The sequence below is a fragment of the Lycium barbarum genome, chromosome 11, assembly GCF_019175385.1.
Source record: "Lycium barbarum isolate Lr01 chromosome 11, ASM1917538v2, whole genome shotgun sequence".
NCBI lineage: Eukaryota > Viridiplantae > Streptophyta > Magnoliopsida > Solanales > Solanaceae > Lycium > Lycium barbarum.
Window position 1 is genome coordinate 39704643 of NC_083347.1, and position 21429 is coordinate 39726071.

The following is a 21429-nucleotide window of genomic DNA, read 5'->3' on the forward strand; positions in this document are numbered from 1 at the left end:
ACAAAGTTGTATGTCGGGACCCTGATGAATAGATCGGGTTGTGTGTCGGAGCTTTGAATGGGGATGAGTCCTGGATTGTGTGTGAGGACCTTGATGCATACTCCAGTTCGTGTACCGAAGCCTTGAAATGAAATGAAATCTCGTGTTGTGTGCTGAGATCCTGATGCATACTCTGCTTTGTGTGCTAGAGCTTTAAACTGGAATACCCGCATTAGAAGGTGGACGCCTGACTGAAATTAAAATGCTCGCATTAGAAGGTAGGCGCCTGACTAAAATTAAAACGCCCGCATTAGAAGGTGGGCGCCTGAACTGAAATTTAAAATACCCGCATTAGAAAGTGGGCGCCTGACTGAAAATTAAAATACCCGCATTAGAAGGTAGGCGCCTGACTGAATTTAAAATACCCGTATTAGAAGGTGGGCGTCTGAACTGAAATTAAAATACTGGCATTAGAAGGTGGGCGCTGAAATTAAAATACCCGCATTATGAGGTGGGTGCCTGAACTGAAATTTAAAATACCCGCATTAGAAGGTGGGCGCCTGAACTGAAATTTAAAATACCCGCATTAGAAGGTGGGCGCCTGACTGAAATTAAAATACCCGCATTATGAGGTGGGTGCTTGACTGAAATTAAAATACCCGCATTATGAGGTGAGTGTCTGACTGAATTTAAAATACCCGCATTAGAAGGTGGGCGGCCGTAAAAATGTACTTGAAATGAAATACCCGCATTAGAAGGTGGGCGCCTGTAAAAATGTAATTAAAATGAAATACCCGTATTAGAAGGTGGGCGCCTGTAAAAATGTACTTGAAATGAAAATACCCGCATTAGAAGGTGGGCGCCTATAATTATTTTTTTTTGATGCATTTTTTGTTGTTTTTGTTGTAAAGAATATTGGAAAATGAAGAAGTGAAGAGAATCGTGTCTTAACTTCAGTTGGTACCAACAATTAGTTTTGTGCATAAGAATTCTATCAATTTCTTCCCAGCTAACCGAGATTGACTTCGGGATAATTCCTACAGCTTCAAGTGGTACCTCAGACATACCTAAGTATCGACAAGATTTGTTCATCTTGTTTCAAGTAAAGGTTTTGAACTATACCTATACTCATGTTTCAAGTTCCCTCACTAGAAAGAAAGTCCCTTTATCACACATATTTTAGTATTTTTTGAACTTTGGAACGTCTAGAGAAGTGCACTCACACTTAGAAAGATGTTCAATGCATGCAATTGTGATACCATAAGCTTGGCCGTCATGTAAGTATCCACTAATGTGAGAACCCTTGGCATAGGATCACGTAGGGCTTGTTATCAGGCTGTAATATAGGTTTGGGAAAAAGGTAGGATATCATTTGGATAATGAGTGACTAATCTTTCCCTGAGCATTACACTATGTCCGTGCTTGGTATTTGTGTGCTCTGACGCTGATCTGCTTCGTTTTGTTGTCCTTTTTTTTTTTTGTATTTGTGCGACTTCTTTTGCAAGTTGGAGCCTTTTTTTTTTTTGGAGTTCGGGTTGTATGCCAAGACTCTTTGGGGATTAAGAGAATGAACCTGGGTTGTATGCCCAAAGTCCTGATGTTAATACCGGTTTGTATGCAGGAGTGTGAAAAATAAAAAGGAATAACAGGTTGTATGTCCGAGATCCCGAAGGACTGATTTTTTTTGTGGGCTCCTTCTTGCTTTGGAGGTCGTTCTTCGTCTTTGTTTTTCTGGGACTGTTGAATTTTTTTTTTTGAAGCTTCAGCTTAGATCTCTATTCGCAGTTGCACGTTTCTAGTGCGCTCAGGGAGGTCGGGCCAAGAGAGGGATAGTGCGTGTATGCACTCAGAAATGATATAGGCTTATGATGTGATTTTCAAAGAAAAGGCTTTAGGCTCAAAGGGGGAATGCTAGGGATAATGTCATTTGGTAGGCTAGAAAGGCTCAAACGGGTCAAAGAAGGCCTACGATGCTTTCCTATACCGAGTGTTACTCATAATTTTGCCTTAACAGATATTCAAGACAAGTTCTAGATCACAATGCAATGCAATGGAACGCTGTTTAAAGCTCACCACACATTGCACATGAAACAATGAGGTTGGTTTTGTTCTTGTCTTACAAGCATGCAAGGGAATTGGGAATTTTTCAAGTGTCACTAAAGGTGTGAATGAGAGGTACCACAAGAATCTATGGTTTACCACGGCGTCAGTCCTCTCCATCATATCGATTGTTACTTGTTCTTTCCTATGCACAATTCTAACTATGTTGGTACCAACCAAGTCAAAGTTATGAATCTAATTTTTTTTTTGTATTTTTTGAATAAGGAGTACCGAACCCAAGAAAGGTTGCCTACGTATCTCATCTTTGATGAGAATCAGGTGCGCGTAGTTCATTCAGAGAGGTAGAAAGAAATAGAATATTTTTGTGATTTTTCAAAATAAAGGATTTTTTTTTAATAATGAATACCGAACCCAAAAGGGCTGCCTACGTATCTCATCAAAGAAGAGAATCAGGTGTGCGTAGTTCTTGCAGATAAAATATAAGAAGAGGTGCCGATTGAAGGCGAAGTTTTGCAAATACTTCGACAGACGACAGAAGGGTGTGCCGATAGTAGGTATGGGGCTTTGAAAATTATCCATTAAGGAACCAATCGTTGGCTCAGAGCTTTGTCAATACTCTGGCCAGTGGTCGAAAGGGGGACCGATCGTAGCCAAGCTTTGAAAATACCTAGACAGGCGGTCAAAAAATTGACCGATCGCAGTCAGAGCTTTAAAAAATGCTCTAACAGGCGGCCGAGAAGAAGGATGCCAACCGTAGATGGAGCTTTGACACTACTCCAGTACGTTGACAATATTATTATGGAGGAGAAGGTCGGACTTTGGTAGAGCTTTGACACTACTGTGCATCCATTGACATGGTTGGCTATGAGGAAATTTCAACATCAGTGGAGCTTTTAAAATAATCCGCGTCCGCTGGCAAGGTGATAAGAGGGGATGCCGACCTTTACGGAGTTTCTAGAAATACTCCGCACCCACCGGTAAGATTGCAATGATTGGGTGTCAAACTGTTTGCGGAGCTTTGACATTACTCCTTATCAGTTGGCACTATTATTGTATAGTTGAGGGGGGAAGGATTTACTTGTGTTGAACCCTTGGGGTTGAAAAATAAAGGCCGGCACGCCAAAGTTCCATGGCCTGTGATGCTTGGGAGAAGAAGAAAAGCTTATATCCCAGATTTTGGGACCAAAGCGAGGTGATGGTTGGGGTAAGGCTGGTATTGGTCCTGTTGGGTTTTGGATTTCAAGGGGTTGATTGACACTCTTAGAAGCCTTTTTGGAGAGCGTCTTTGAACTGCTCCAAAATAATTGTCCCAGTTTTTTATTCTGGTGATTTATTTTGAAACAGTGGGGAGACCGAACCCTTATGTAGGGTTGCCTACGTATTTTGCCAGAACAAGAATCAGGCCAGGCGTAGTTCGGGCAGATACGGAGTTGTATGTGATTTTATGATTTCTATGAATTGGTGATTGTATTGAACAGAAGTGTGGCTATGAACAAGAGTTTGAATCTGGAAAAAGTGTGCTTCAGGGATGGGAAGAATGTACAAGATTATATTGTATTGAAAAGGATTGGTAGAATCAAAATGATGGTTGCAACTATTGGAAATGGGTATGAAAAATAATGTGGATGTGAGGGTGGTCATAAAGACCAAAAAATAGGTGTGAGGGTTTGGAAAGGTTCCAAGCTCAACACAAGTTAACCAAAATTGTCCGATAAAGCAGACGAGGCGGAAGAAGATATGTCTAGTAAATATATGTATGTCTAGTATATATGTACAACTAAAGAATGTCTAATATATATGTACAACTAAAGAATGTCTAATAAATACAGTATGTGAAACAAATAAAGAATATGTAAGATGCAAAAAGCATGTAGCAAATAAAGAATGAAATTAATCCGGCTAGAGCAGTGATCAAAATTATACATTCAACGGCCTAAGAATTCTAAGAGTAGATTGACCTAAGCTGATAAAGAATATTCGGAAAACTACGAGATGGCAAGTAGTAAGACTAGCCCACCAATCTCTGAAACTAAGGAGTTTGAAGAAGGTTCGGAGGAGCGCAAAAGCACAACTCGCGTGCACAATGTGTGTATGTGTATGGCCAAAGACTCAATTGAAAGTGTGATGACAGTATAAAGAAAACAGTAACATGTAGTGTCTTCAATCAAATAAGGAACACAAGTTTGGCTTTGGCTCGTGTCCTTTCAAAGATAATATTGCAGCAGTTCACGATATGTACATAACAAGTAATAATAATAGAAACAAATAAATAATCACATCCTCAAGTGCTCACTTAAACTAAGTCTGTTAAGGTCAAAACCTAGGTATTCCCCAGCAGAGTCGCCATTCTGTTACGCCTTATTTTGAACGGGTCCAAGATAGTTTGCAACTTCCCGGTTCTTCTAACTGGTTTTAAAAGGGTTAGAGTCGCCACCTAATTTTTAAGGAAAAATAGGAAACCTATATGTATTTGTGTGTCTACTCCATTTTTAGTCCACGAAACCTATAAGATTTTAGATAAGAGTTTTATTTACCCCGAGGGGAAGGTATTAAGCATCCCTCAGAGTCTGCCCGAAGACAGTCCTTAGACTTAGTTTAACTGAACACTAGAGGGGAATTATCTATCTGTTTATCATTATTATTACCTTTTTTCAAAATGTTATGACTTCATGAAAAGCTACACTAGGTGATAATATACTAAGTATATACAGTGTATAAAAATGTATTTATATCAAGTATCAAGTATTCATAAAGAATGTATAGTAAAAAAAGAATATATAAAAGAGTATAAAGAGAATGTACCTCGTAAGTATAAAAGTATATCTGTTAGTACAAAGGGTGTATATATATGTTAGTGTAAAGAATGTGTAACTATATTAAGAATATAAAAAAATGTAAGATTATGTAAAATAAATATATCAAGGATGTAAAGAATGTGCGTCCATGTAATGTGCGTCTATGTATATTAAAAGAATGTATGTATATTAAACATATAAAGAATATATTTCAAGTGTAAAAGAGTGTACGTCAAACCTAAAATGTATAAAGAATTGTATAACTAGGTATATTAGTGCATAAAGAATGTAAAAATAATTTACAAATATTCATTGGTGTAAAGATTTTATATAATGAAATTATTCAGAAAAGTGAAGTTTATTTGACTTGTTTCTACCGTTTAGTTAAAAAGAGCGTTTGTTTAATGCCTATCCTATCAAAAGAATAAGGAACCAAATAATTGTAAAAAGTATTGGCAAAAAATAAGTATAAGGAATTGTGGATAAAAAATGAGTGAAATGTGTCATGCCTGTAAAGAATGAAAGATTTGTAAATGGACGACTTAATATTTGCCTAGCTTCAAAATGTGGATTTAACTTAATTAAAATATGTATTAGTGTACACGAAATAATATAAAATGTAAATTGTATTAAGACTGTATAAATAATATAAAATAAAGGATGTACTAGTATTTTTTTCTAATCGTCAAAAGTGTCAACTTATTTAACAAAGTATTTTTACCAAGTCAACTTATTCTAGTTATAAAAGTATTGACGGCCTAAGTCTTGCCTAAAGCGAATGACAATTTTAAGTTTAACAAACAAGGCGACAAGTAAATAAATATATCAACCCGTCATTCCAAAAATAAATTTTCCACTATACTATGAGTTTATGTTTTGTACAGTTATAAAAAAAATGCGAAAAGTAAATAAAAACAGTAATTCGATGAAGTCTTCGGGTTCCTTCCGAGTGTCATCTTCAGGATGTATCTCCGGGTACCTGTATAAACACCTAGTAAAAGGATTAGTAAGAGAATAAATAACTATCGAATGAATTAAAGAAATAATGAATAAACTTAAGATAAAAAAAACCCATCTTTTGTACATGGGAGGCCTTGGAAATCGACGGAAATTTCTTCATCGGACATTCAAGTATGGTAGTGGTTCTTTATCAAATTAAAAGAAGACAAAACAGTCCAACTAGTGGAGGGATAGCAACCAAACGAAAATGAAACAACTTAAACTAGCAACAGAGTAAAAAAAAAAAAAAAGAGCAAGATATTAGTGAACCAAAATGTAAAAACAGTCCAGTATTCATTGATATCTCCGGTGTCGTGGGTTCGCCGGAGCTGGGCAGTGGGGGTGGTGTCGGCGCTAATGGAGGGAGAGAGAGAGAGACGAAGTGGGGAGTGAGAGGCGCGACTATGGTGTGGTGGCTGTTGTTGGCTCGTTGTCTCCGTCCGTCCGGTGATCAACTCCGGTGGCGGCGAAATGGCGGAGAACAGAGGGAGGTAGGCGGTGTAGGGGCTGAAAATGGAGAAGGGAAGAGAATGATAGCTATGGCTTTTGTTTAGAATAAAAATCTGAAAATGTTTGTGTGTCTTGTGTGTGGAAGATTGTGTAGAAGGTTAAATTAACCCCTCCCTTTTCTTATAATGCAAAATGGCCCCTTGCTTTGTCCAAAGAATAAAAGATTACACCCCTTTGTCTCTTTTACCTCTTTTAACTAATATGTAAAGATGTATTAACCAATGGATGAAGAACCCAACCCATCACTTCAAATGTCATCTTTTAAAAAGTGACAAGACCTTGACTTGATCGAATTGTTGCTCTGCGTTGAAGAATTAATTGCTCCGATTTTCGCTACATCGACGGACTGTACTAAAATATAGTTAACTAATACATCTATAAATAATAATGTAAGTATAAAATATAAATATTAATGTATAAGATATAAAAAATGTACTGCTATAAAATAAAGAGACAATCATTAATTGCACAAAATGGTAGTATTACGTTGTCCATGTGCAAAAATAATGATTCTTAAAAATGACAATAAATTGATAAAATTCCTAAAATAAGGATAATTATCGATAAATTGTCAAAAAATGCAAAAATGTGTAAAAAATGGTATTTCGTGCACTTTATCGAATCAGGGCCCCCAAAACGTTAATTTTAAGCATGGCGAGCCAAAATTAGGTATCAACAAGTAGTAAGCTAACTTAAGTTGTGATTCTTAGTATGATATGGATATCATCTTATTATGGAAGGTAATAATGGTGATGAGGAAGCGTTGTATGAAAATGTGCAAAAGTTGGTATGAAGTTGCTAGTATGAGTTTAATATGAGAGTGAATATTGAAGGCTTAATGTAATGTGATTACTTGATTATGATATTGTAGATGTTATTGTGGATGTTTGGGAGTTGTATTGTAGTATAGTGGAAGTCGAGGGAATAGCGGAAATGCTGCCCAATTTTCATTAGATCATGAATTATTCTAGTTGGGGTTTAAGAGTATCATTAAGGCTTAACCACGGTATGATTCCTTCGAAATGTAGATTTCTCAAGCTTCGACGGTGAACGCTAAGTAGTTAAGAAGACGACGAGGTATGTAAGGCTAACCCTTCTTTCATTAAAACATGATTCCTTTGCTATATACCATCTCATAGGTCCCAAAATGTCTTCCAAACGACTCTTCCTCAAAAATTACAAAAGCTCATAATTCTCGATATTTGCACGATGCTATTGCCTCCTTTATATGATAGTTGATCCCCTAAGGAAAGATGTAATGAAAACGATGATGATGATGAGGCTGACGATACTTATGGACTCTCATGTATACGAGTATAAGTATGTATAGCTATTATGTAACACCGAGCTTATATGGCCGGGTATGATATTTATTGCGCGCACACCACTAAAGTTGGCTACAGATAACACTGAGCCTTGGTAGGGCTAGGTATGTATAACAGCGAACTTTATCATGGTCGGGTATGTAAGACACCGAACCTTTATGGTCGGGTATGACACTTCTAAACTCATGAATGTATGAAATCGAAGTTTTCCATTAGAAAGAGGGTAAGTAAATATGACAAACGTCCCTAGAGGTATACCTATATCTTTCATTTCGTGACTCGTCTATCTTATGTTATTTCTTATGCTTTCATTATGTTATTGACTATGCTTTACATACTTAGTACATTATTCGTACTGACGTCCTTTTGTTTGTGGATGCTGCTCATGCCTGCAGGTGGACAGGGAGACAGGCTTAATCCTTAGATTTCTTGTTCAGGGACTGCATAGAGGAGCTTCATTTCATCCGGAGCTACAGTTGTTGGTATTATTCTTTTATGTACATATATATGGGCATGGCGAGGTCCTGTCCCGTCTATATGATGTTACATACTCTTCTTAGAGGCTCGTAGACAGTTGTGTATGGTTAGATGTCTTGTAGCCTTGTCGGCTTCTATTTTTTATATGGATATGGCCATTATTATTGATGATGATATAAATGTGTCGTTGCTCGATGTGATTAGTATTGTTGATGCATAGGAATTGTGAGTAGGCTATGTGGCTCACCTAGATATGAATATGAATATACGACAAGAGGTGCCCGGGTAGGTTAGCACCGGGTGCCCGTCATGGCCCTCTGGTTGGGTCGTGACACGCTCCTTATGCAAAACAGCTGGCCACAAAAAAACAACATGTCCAAGCTGAAATGCTCCATAGTTGTAAATTGCATTGTGTTGTAATAATAGTTATCTGTTGGATCTTTATGACATTTTAATGTTATTCTTTCTTAACATGGTAATTTATATTCTTGGTGATTTTGAACTTGGTTTATATGATATGTTGTTCGTGTTCAAATCACTAATGTGTATATTCTTGTTAATAAATTGTTGTACAGATTCCAACAAGTAATGAATTTATTGCAACAGCTCTGTAACTTGTTGGGTTTTATCCAACAAGTAACAGGACTTGTTGCAGCAAGTAGTAAGCCGTTAAACATATTACAAAAAATCGGAGTTTTTAAGCAGAATCAAATCTGTTGCAGCAACTAAGTTATATGTTGGGTTTTGCCCAACAAGTGGAGTGACTCTATTTTTAATTATTGAGTAGAGGGAATCAACCACATTTAGTGATAAACAATGGAAATCAACCATATTTAGTAATAAACAATAGAAATCAAACAAGTGGAGTGACTTGTTACAGAAAATGGGTAACTTGTTGTGTTTTATCCAACAAGAGTAAGGACTTGTTCAACAACTTACTCAGCTTGATGCAACAGATACTACAATTGTTGCAACAGATACTACACTTGCTGCAATAGATACTACAGCTGTTGCAACAGATACTACCTGGTTCACCCATATTTAGTGATCAATAAAGGGAATCAGCCATATTTAGTGATAAACAATGGGTATCAACCACATTTAGTGATAAACAATGAAAATCAATCATATTTATTGATATATATATACTTAAGCAATTTGATGATGTTTTGGGTCAGGATAGATGATCAATTAAGTCCAATACACACTAAATGGAGCGATCATTAGAGTGAATTGATGTGAACTTCTTGATTCACCCATATTTAGTGATCAACAACGGAAATCAATCATATTTATTTATCAATATATACTTAAGCAATTTGATGGTGTTTTGGGTCAGGATAGATGATCAACTAAGTCCAATTCGCACTAAATGGAGTGATCGTTGGAGTGAATTGATGTGAACTTCTTGATTCACCCATATTTAGTGATAAACAATCGAAATCAATCATATTTATTGATCAATATATATACTTTAGCAATTTGATGGTGTTTTGGGTCAGGATAGATGATCAACCAAGTCCAATACGCACTAAATGGAGTGATCATTGGAGTGAATTGATGTGAACTACTTTATTCACCCATATTCAGTGATAAAAAATGAAAATCAACCATATTTATTGATCAATATATATATCTACTACAATCATTAGTAATTTGTTGCAACTTCTTCCACAACTGTATGAGCTGTTGCAACAGATTAGTAACTTGTTTAAATAGATTAGTTACTTGTTGGAACGGATTAGTAACTTGTTGAAACATATTAGTAATTTGTTGCAACTTCTTCCACAATTGTAAGATCTGTTGCTACAGATTAGTAACTTGTTTAAACAGATTAGTTACTTGTTGGAACGGATTAGTAACTTGTTGAAACATATTAGTAATTTGTTGCAACTTCTTCCACAACTGTATGATTTGTTGTAACAGATTAGTAACTTGTTTAAATAGATTAGTTACTTGTTGGAACGGATTAGTAACTTGTTAAAACAAATTAGTAATTTATTGCAACTTCTTCCACAACTGTATGATCTAATGCAACATATCAGTAACTTATTTAAACAGATTAGTTACTTGTTGGAACGGATTAGTAACTTGTTGAAACAGATTAGTAATTTGTTGCAACTTCTTTAACAACTGTATGATTTGTTGCAAACATTTAGGCAACTTGTCTAAACAGATTAGTAGATTAGTATTTTTTTGCTACTTTTTCAACAACTGTACTATCTGTTGCATTTGTTGCAACAACATTCATAAATAATAATAAGGACAAAAAAAATTGTTCAAGTAGTAATTTGTTAAACAGCCAGCTCGAGGCTTCAAAACTTTATCTATCACACCCACTGCCCAGCGCCACTGCATCCTCGCCACTGAGTTGTCGCACAATAGAGTCTTGGGCTTCATCATGTTAGTGCCGGTAAGAAAGTGCTCAATAAAATCAAGTGAATACGATCCGCATGCCTTTGCAGTTTCATTGCAGGGAAGATTCTCCTTCAGCACAAATTCCCAAGCTTCGTTGAACAGCTTTCAGGCAAGTGTTCAAACATGCCACTCTGCTTCAGTAGCTTTGTCCATAATTCAATGACTGGCTGGATGTGGATGAAGAACTCATCATCTTGGATTTTTGGGAGGTTACAGTCATAAACATTTATCATCCCCTCCTCAATTATGAATTCGAGGGTGACAAACAGTTTGACATTTATGTTCATGATAGTAAGCACCCTTTTGGCACCAACCCACTCGCGACCACCTCTGGCTGGTATAGTACCTCTACAATAAGAGATAACATCATCATCCCATATAAAATAATCAAGCATTTGCTTGAATGGAATAGCTTCCGGCTGTGTGCTTTCATCCGACAACTCTGTGTACCGCTTGAGCATGGTATTGTAGAAGTTGAGATCCAAGATTATATCTGTGGAAGCATAGTGCTCAGTGAAAGTGCTTTGCCTCACACGCATTAGGAGCATAATTTCATCTACATACTGCATTAAAAGTATAAGAAATGTCAGTCACCTGAACAACTAAGTGAGTTGTTGCAACAAGTGTTACTCTCTTAGTTGTTGGAGATTGCTTACAGCAGTTGGGTCTATTTCACCAACTGCTGTAAGCAATCTCCAACAACTAAGTGAGTTGTTGCAACAAGAACAATAAATATATAACTTGTTGCAACTAATACAACCAAAATAAGACTTGTTTCAAGAAAAATAAGTGTTGTTTTCAAACTTACACTGGCCAGCCACCAATCTTCCATGCTTGTCATTATCTTGAAGTCATCGGCCTTAAATTCATGCAATGAATACATCGTACCCTTGCCCTTCTTGACATTGACGAATTTTTTGAACTTTTTCAGTTTTTGAGCAACTGCATGCTTGTACACATTTTACCTTTTAAGATTAACAACAGCAGCTGCCTTGTAGGGTGTAGAAGATTTGCTTGACCTAACATCGGCAAGTGCCTTGGAAATTGTTTTTCCCTTCTTGTGAATGCGATTAGGAGTATACGGTGAGGTCAGCTTCTTGGATGGATTGACTCCCTTCTTGGATAACAAACTCTGTAAAGCAGAATTTGTGTCTTTTTGTGCCTTCACCAACTTCTCAACATTTTTTATCAAATCATCCATTCGCCGCTTGCAAGAGGTGCATTCACAAGCACATTTCGATGTGCTGGCACCAACAAAGGAAAATCTACCACCAAATCCACTACAACTAACATCTCCACCAATTGGAGTTTGTCCACCAACATCACCACCAATTGGAGTTTGTCCACCAACAACACCACCAATTGGAGTTTGTCTACCAACATCAACATCATCATCTATTATTTTTTCACTGGTAATTTCTGCCGCAACATCATGAACATCAAGTTGACCACCAGCAACAACACCACCACCACCAACATCTACCACAGCTGATTCTCTTTTGATGGCTGTCACTCCAGCCAATTCTAATTTCAACCCCTCAATCATTTTATCAGGAACAGATTGTAAGGGCACAAAGGAAACAAGGAATGGCATCTCCAACTCTTGTACTTTCGAGACAAGCCATGGGTGCACAACCTACAACAAAAAAGTAGGTATATTAAAATAGTCCTAAATCATGAAATGCAACAAGTGACTAGGTTGTTGGAACATGTGTCATACTTGTTGGACATTGTCCAATAGATTAGTAACTTGTTGCAACAGATGTCATACTTGTTGGACATTATCCAACAGATGACTAAGTTTATGCTATATACATATCTTAAGGCTTACCTCTTCCAAATGAGGGTTAAAAATATCAACACTCAATCTTGTGTTGCTCTTTGCAGTCAGCTATCTAAGCATTCTTGAAAAAGACACTTCTGAAGGATAGTCCTTCACTTGTTGCCGGAGGTGAGGAATGGCTTCAAATGCCCAAGCCTAGAAAACAAGATACCAGCAAAATCAGAATGATGATAGAAATACAAAAAATACAAGAAATTGACATTGCAAATGCTTTACCATGAAAGCCCAAGGGAGGCCATATAGATTGACCGTCTTCACTGTTGGCTTAAGCTCTCTCGATAAATAGTCAACTTGAAGCTTTCCCGGCCCCATCCATGATTGTTGAATGCCTCATAGTCCTCCGCAAGTTTAAGCAAACCAAGTGGTATATTGAGATTTGTATCTTTTTCCATAAGAACACAATGCACAAACCAAACTAAACACAAGGATTGCTTATGCTTTTTTAACATGGTTTTGGACTGCAAATCTACAAGCAACTTATCTCCTTTGTAGCTTTTTCCAACTAACTCCACCAAACCAGTTTCACTCTCATCTTTTCCACCTTTCCTACTTTCTTGGCTTCTTTGGCTGTCTTACTAGTCCGGGCTGGCTTATTCAATACAACAGTAGGAAGCTCACAAGGATGACATCTAAGGCCAGTAACTATGGCAAACTCTTTCAAACCAAAGCACACCGACATGACACAATAATTAATCCAAAGCTCATCCTTTGCATCCGAAAGAATCATACGCTTCATAAGCCCATATACCATTGTTATTTGAAACCGTGCACCGGTCTCTTCAGGAAGATCCAAATACACCCTAAAACAACTTTTCCTAAAGAAATCCTCCAACCCCTGCTTTTTAAGAATTAGCGTAAACTTATCAAAGTTCTTTCCCCATGCCTGATTTGACCGCAAGATCAACAGTCAAATCATTATTTTCATTCAACGGCATCCTCACGGCATACTTGTAAATACTAAAAACTTTGACGACCTCGTCAATGGAAGGTCTGTTATGATCTATGTCCAATCTACTATAAGATTCTGCAATTAAATTGGCATTCACACTATTTCTCTTCTTTGTTCTTAATTCAGCTATGAACGTCGACAAGTGAACTGTATTTTTGGAAGCACTATCCTTTTCATCATCTTCATCCACTCCATCTCCTTCATCTACTCCATCAGCAGTTTCTTCAGCTTCTAATTCTTCTTCACTTTGTTCATTTTGTATCTACTGCTTCTTGGCTCTGTACTTCCTCTCTTTCTAAGGATTGATTGTCAGTTTGGCTGTTTGTTTCCTCTATATTTGCTGATTCAACAATAGATTTTGCTAAATCAGCAAGATTCTCTAATGGTGACTGCACTCTAGCTTTTTTATTATCTCTATGACCCTCAGTTGATTTCTCAACTTTTCTTTTGGCTGGAGACATTTTATCTACACACAGGAGAAAAAAAGAAGCTTCAACTGATTAGTGCATCATTCAAAGTAAACAGACAATAAGAAGTGCAGCATTTGATTAAACAAAATACAAAAAGTAACAGAATTCCCCAACAACTGAAGAATTTGTTGCAACAAATGATGTAACTGTTGCAACAAGTGAATATGTTGTTGCAACAGATTCTTCACTTGTTGAATAAGTGATTAAGTTGTTGGATATCTTCTACAAACACAACCAAATAAATGAAGCAATGTCCAACAAACTTGTAGTTGTTGCAACATATTGTATACTTATTGCAACAAGTGTATAACTTGTTGCAACAACTAAAAATCTGTTGGATACTTCTACAAACGGAACCAAAAAACTGAAGCTATGTCCAACAGATTTGTAGTTGTTGCAACATATTGTATAGTTGTTGCAATAAGTGTATAACTTGTTGCAACAACTAAAAATCTGTTGGATATCTTCTACAAACAGAACCAAAAAACTGAAGCTATGTCCAACAGATTTGTAGTTGTTGCAACAGATTATATACTTGTTGCAACAAGTGTATAACTTGTTGCAACAATTACAAATCTGTTGGATATCTTCTACAAACAGAACCAAATAACTGAAACTATGTCCAACAGATTTATAGTTGTCGCAACAGATTGTATACTTGTCGCAACAAGTGTATAACTTGTTGCAACAACTACAAATCTGTCGGACATCTTCTACAAATAGAACCAAATAACTGAAGTTATGTCCAACAGATTTGTAGTTTTTGCAACATATTATCTACTTGTTGGCACAAGTGTAGAAATTATTGCAACAACTAAAAATCTGTTGGACATAGCTTCTATAAACAGAACTAGATAAATACTAGGACAAGAATAAAAAAAACCATCTGTTGGATATCTACTCCTAAACCCTGAACCATACCAGGACAACAACTGAAAAAATCATTTATTTCACTACAAATACACAACAACAACAACAACAACAATAACAACAACAAGATGGATTTTATCCAAGCTTTTCTTAAACACTGAACCAAACCAAAACAACAAGCATCTACTTCCAAGACAACAACAAAACCATCTACTACAGACACACAATCATACAAGTTAAAAAAATACACCAAATGTATGTGCAATAATTGTTTATCCTTTCTTTTCCTAAACCATACCATAACAGGACAACACCAATACCAACACCAACACCAACTGTCACACCCTAATCTTGCTAGGGTGTGATGGGCACCCGACCCCACATTCGGAGCCGAGCGAACCCGCTGACTCTTACTACACACGTAATCTCTTTGGACTCTTAAATCAAATAAAAATGACATACATAGTAAAGGCTTTCAGAAACTTTCTTTTCATCGTTCTCAAGTCAAGGAAAATCTGTAATCATACGAAACTCATGACATTATGCATAATGACACATCGGCTGGTGGAGCCGCTTACAAGACTGACATTCTATACCCACGAATTTGTCTGCAAAGTCTCTAACATCAATCAGAAATCATAACATATGTACTCTGACTCGGCAACACTCCGGAAGGAAGTGGAGCTCGCCAATCCCGCTGAAACACCTTCTAGCAAAGTCTTCTACTCATCTGAGTGTACCTGCGTGGCATGAAACGCAGCCCCCGAAGAAAGGGGGTCAGTACGGAATATATACTGAGTATGTAAGGCATGAAATACAGTAAAGCAGATCATAACTGAAACAGAGATTTACCAAAGACAAGTATGACTTTTTTAAAAAAACATCAATGCACTTGCCTTTTGAAATGAAAATCATGTATGTCATCATCATATATCATATATACATATAACGTGCCCCGGCCCTCTAGTGAGGGACGCGGTGAATAAAATCATGTATGTCAATATCATGTATCATATATGCATGTAACGTGCCCCGGCCCTCTAGTGAGGGACGCGGTGAATAGGATCATCATATGCCATCCTGGCCGCCACCCCGTCATCATATCATATATATATATATATATATATAACGTGCCCCGGCCCTCTAGTGAGGGACGCGGTGAACAATGCAGCGGAATACGCATGAGAACATGCCCTGGCCCGGGACGCAGTGAAGGATCTATTGAGGCATGCACGAGCAGAGTAGTGAGAAACTATATGCACACAAATCAATTTTTAAGACTCAACGGATAAGTACACAAAACGACACTAGAAGGGCCGTAAACACGTTTCGGGTAATTCCGAGTTAGTATAAGAAAGTTATGGACATTTTAGTACAGAAACCTCTTTGAACGTTTCAGAAGCTATCTTTGGAAAATCAAAACAATAGTCATATTACGTACTTTTCGAATATCACTATGGATCAAATCAAAATAGAACTTTTGGAACCATACACACGTATCAAGACATAGCAAAACAGTTTTTCGAAAGTCGAGAACATTAGCCATCCTAGTGGCTCTAAGAATAGGAGTTTCTTTGAAATCATACATATACTTTGTCTGTTTATTTCATAAGGATCATGCCAAAAGAAAGAAAGGGTAAGCCTTACATACCTGCTCCACGTCCTATTAGCTACGCTTATTTGTCCAAGCTCGTTAGTCTACATTCAAAAGGATTTACATAATCATTAGACTCATCATCACACACTTATCTTAGTCTTCCAAATAAATCATTTATAATCTGCCGAAATTTCGGCAGCATTTCCCCTGTAAATTCAACCAACCCCGAGAATCCAACTCGGCCAAATTATCAACAACAATCCAAGAATTCAACTCGGCCAATTTATCGACAATAATCCGAAATCTTCCAAACTTAATAAGGACAACAACAACACATTCTTTTCTTCCAAATTCATGAACTACGCCAACAATCTACACATTAACAACATCATTCTCATAATTATAAGAAACCATATTAAATCGCATTAACTTCTACAACAACCCACAAACGATCACCACTTCATTTCAAGTCGTTAAATCTTCATTTTACATCATAGAATCTACTACAACAAGAATTAAAATACTAAGTAAAATTAGTTCATCACTTCTACACAATACAACACCTACACGGCCTCACTCCAACATACATAGTTCCATGAATTTCATCCATTTCTACACACTATAACATGCGCAAATCATTCCTAACACATGTAAAAGAAGATTGAACACATACCTTTTCCCACTCATCTTCTTACTCGGCTAGAGTTTACAACTTGCACAACGAATGCTTTGCTTACTCCAACAACCACTCCACGTTAATGAGGACGTTCCAATTGATGGGAATACTAGAAGAAAATATTTTTCTCTTGATCAACTTCCATGGCTCATGTTCGGCCAACCTTGGCCGAATGGCCCTTTTTTTTTTTCCTCTTCAAGTCTTCTTATGTTGTAAGAAAATGAAACCTCTAGATGATTGTCTCTTGCTAATATATATATATATATATATATATATATATATATATATATATATAGGTGCCTCCCACAAATATGAGAGGAACACATGTCCCCACTCATGGCTTGAGCCAATTGGCCAAGCCATGGGTGGGACCCACACCAAGCCACACGGCCAAGGTGACTTGCAAGACCATTTTTTTTTTGTTTTTCCCTTTCTACCCCTAGCCTTTCCTCAATATTTCCATGAACCCCTTTGTGAATTTCCCTTTTTACCCCTAGCCTTCCTTAACAGTTCCGTACTAATAAACAACTTGTGTATTAAAATAATTCCGGAAAATAGTCTTGCCCTTAACTTACCACGACTATCTCGAAATATCCGAATGTACAAAATACGGGATATAACACCAACAATACTATTTCACTACAAAATACACCAAATAGAGGTTTTTAAAGCAAGCAACCTCAGCAAATGTTTGCAACTGTCAAACAAGTGCTGAAGTTGTTGCAGCAACATACTCATCTGTTGGAAAAAGTCAACAAGATTGCAAGCCATTTTTTCAAAATCCTAAGGAGAACAAGAACAAAAACCTCACAAAAAACCATAATTTGACAACAACGTACACTATTTACCAACGTAAAAACCCCTACAAGTCAAACAAATACCCCAAATAAGGGTTTCTCAAACATGGAACAACAAAATAAACAACATTAAAGACAAACCCATGTTCTTCTTCTTCTTTTTCTATAACCAAAATCATCAATTTCTACCAAATAACTTTTGGAACAAGTGAAACAAAAACTTTACCTTGATATTAAAGAAGAAGCAGCAGCACCGGCACCAACAGACAAGAGAGACGTCAAAATGAAGAAGACGATGACAAGAAAAGAGGAGAGATGAGAGACGTCGAAGTGAAGAAGAAGATGAACAGTTTGCTTGGAAGTTTTGATTTTGAAATATGGAAGAAGCGTGAGGGAGTTGTGGGAAGGGAACAACGGTTTGGATGTTTTGAATAATAAGTGGGTGTTTTAGTATAATGGATGAGTGTTTTGGGTTTTTTTTGTATTTTGTAAAAAATTAAAAAGTTTGAAAAATTACATTTTAGACTTCAATCTTTTTAATCTCAAATTTAATTGGCTTTTGATGTGGGCTGGCCCCACACATGACCTTAATTTGAAGACTATTTGGTCATCATCAGTTAATTCTTTGATTTGAGTGAGCTTCTTGAACAAATTACAAATTCATACTAGAACTTGATGATTCTTGACATGTAGTCCCAACACCCAATTGAAATCCAAGTCTTTATAGTCGTCCACTGGAGTTCCAGCAAGTTTAAACTTTGACTCACGCAGACGCAGTTACAAGTTGGGTTTCAGAAAAAGTTATCAAAATTTGGAATATCAAACCCACACAAAAAAAGAGCCAGAAATCTCAAAATGGAATGTTGGGTACCATTGTTTGAGATATTCTTGAACTCCCCTTGTCCAGAAACCCAAGCATCTCTATGGTTACAACAATCTTTCAACCAGCCTGGCCCCACCACCATTTCAACATCCTCCTTCCTTTCACTCCTCACCAAACCAACCCACATCACCATAACAGATTCTTCTTCTCCATCTCATACAAAACGGTAATTCATTCATTTGTATTGGCTTTTATTTTACCAAGATCGTTTGGTTCGTTGACTAAATTATCTCCGCATTATTGACTAATTTATATCATTTGGGAGGTGAGATAAAATAATTATTTAATTTGATTATCTTATTTTTCTTATTAGTCCGTTTGAAAAAAGTATGTCTATCTCTTTTTTTACAACTCTCTACTCACATGGCATGCCCACAAGATTAAAGGATGTATTGGTACATCCTGCATATTTTTAATTTAAGATCACCAGAATCAAAAGTCTTGTTTAATTTTGTTAAACTCTGTGTCAAAGATAAAACCAGAAAGACAAATTGAAACAGATGGTAGCAAATAGGTATAAATTTAATTCCAAATTTAGTCCCGATATACCACTTACCAAACGACGCCTAAGAGCTTAAAATTGAGGCATACTTGTTTACCAGTTTAACTTCATGTACAATTGAACATGGATGAGTTGGGGTTGTGTTTTTCTTGATTTTATTTTTCTCTAGGTCTAGTTACATGTAGTAAAATTTGGAGTTATGATTGGTTTGGCAGGGTTATGTGGATACAGACTCTACCAAATGCAGTTCAAGCCCGTGTTTTGTCGTTTCTTCATTATGATTGCCGGAGATTTTGTGAAAGCGAATTGTGTCAGCTCGCAGAAACTATGTTGAAGGAGGGCGAAAAGCTTGATTTTTGGGTAAAGCGGGCTGCACATCAGTTGCTTGACGTTGTGTCTAGGTCAAACTACGAATGGTTTTCTAGCTTGAACTTGGATTCTGAAGAAGAACAAGTGGAGAATGAGTTTAGGTCATTACCCGATTGGCTTAAGGATGATGTCGATGAAACTGATTTGATGCTTCCGTGGCTGCCTATATCGCAGAAACAGTTCAACTTGGCGATGCAATTCAGTAGTTGTGGAGAAAATGATGATCCTATGATTGAATTTGAAGAAGGTAAACGAGAAATTGTGGAACAAGTGATTGAGGAGGTTGATGAAGTGATTAAGGAGGTAGATGAGTTCTTGAACCCTCAAGTTGAAGAACTGGTGGAGCGCTTGAAAGACCGGTTGTTGTCTCTTCAGTCTACTTCTAAGGCTGTGGAATTGGCTGGGGAAATTCGGGAACTTTGTAAAGGAGGGAGTCAGTCTCTGGCTATTTTGGGTAAAATTGAACCTTGGAGAGCTGATGATGAGATTACTTCAGTTTTAGTGTCCAATCTTCTAGACGGGAATGAAGATGAACTTGGTTGGCGGAGTCACATTCTTTGTTCTGTTATTCTTCCCAAGTTGTTGGTTTTGAAAGAACCAGCTTCTCGTGTGTTACTAACGGCAACAATAGAGTACTGTAAAATTCATCAGCGAGCTGCAGAGTATGCACTGCTATTGCCCCTGATACTTAGAACAGAAGGCATAAATAGCCCTATTTGTAATGTGCTAACACGGATAGTCACAGAATCTTTGCACCAAGGCCATGTTTCTGCCTTCTGCCAGAAACTTCTCAGTAACGAGGACGATCTGAAGAAATTCATCTGCCTTCCCTGTCATCAGTCCTTAATTGGCAGTAAATTGGTATGGACGGATTCATTATTCAATTTGATGCAAAATATCCTAAATCATAACATTCATTTGACGCAAGACTCAATCGATAGACTTGTTCAGCATGCTTGGGAATCTGCTGACAGGTTTTCAAAGTCTTTGAAATTTGGAAACTTCCTATTATGTTTTGTCACCAAATGTGCTCCTATGTTGAAATCTCAAAAATCCTTACTCACAGAAGCCACTCAGCATACAAATACTCTGGTGACCAAATCTGTGTTGTCAAAATTGTCTACTTTGTAAGTGGTTCTATACCTTGTTAAACGAAGAGCTTCGTGAAGTGCATTATTGTTCCCTGACTTGGATCATCTTTTTGGACCTAGTTTCTTTAGGAAGCTACTATAACGATTTTCAAACAGGTTTGGTAGGAACTAACTGGTTCTATATACAGATGGTATTTCTTAATAGTTTTTACTGAATCAAAAAGCTGTATTTTCAGTAGTAGTTTGTTTTGATAACTGAAAATCCCCGAGGGCCAGTAGCGCACGATTCAAAACTCGGTGAACAATGGGCTCACTACTCTACTGTCTACTCTTCTCCCCATTTAAATACAGGTTTTTGTGTGCAGTAGAGTTCAAACCCGTGACATGCGCCTCACCCACACATCATGCTCCGCACTTGCCACCAGACAAAAGCTCTGGGGGCTATTTTTCAATAGTAATTATTATGAAATTAATACCCTTATGTCATGAAATACAAGAGAAGTGTTCTTCCTTGTCTTGGGTTTGTATGGATTGAAAACGCAAGGACGGATGTTGAACAATCTGGTGGACAAACCTAACATTTGAATGGAGGACGTGTGAAAGAGTGTTAGAAACACTTCCTCCCCCCCCAGGAATTTGCATTTAAGTCTGCAAATGATGCTGTCTCACTGTTGCCAAATAATAAAATTTAGTGAATTTAGTCTTATACATATTATTCTTCGTGGAAAGATTTTTATGCTCACGGGCGATAGGTAATGGATAATCATCTATCAGCCACTACCAGTACATGCTCTGTGGAGTTAGTTTTCTTTTACTGT

At 37.1% G+C, this 21429-nt stretch overlaps 1 protein-coding gene across 2 annotated transcripts; it reads left to right on the forward strand.

Moving 5' to 3' along the window:
- Nucleotides 1-18388: 18388 nt before the first annotated feature.
- On the forward strand, nt 18389-20707 carry LOC132616729 (uncharacterized). 2 transcript variants are annotated; one of them, XM_060331335.1, is made up of 2 exons: nt 18389-18815; nt 19367-20707. In XM_060331335.1, exons 1-2 carry the CDS (start codon nt 18622-18624, stop codon nt 20649-20651), a joined length of 1479 nt encoding a protein of 492 aa, XP_060187318.1. In that variant the 5' UTR covers nt 18389-18621; the 3' UTR covers nt 20652-20707. The 2 variants fall into 2 exon arrangements, with proteins under 2 accessions (XP_060187318.1, XP_060187319.1); XM_060331336.1 differs by having other exon boundaries at nt 18776-18914.
- Nucleotides 20708-21429: the final 722 nt, after the last annotated feature.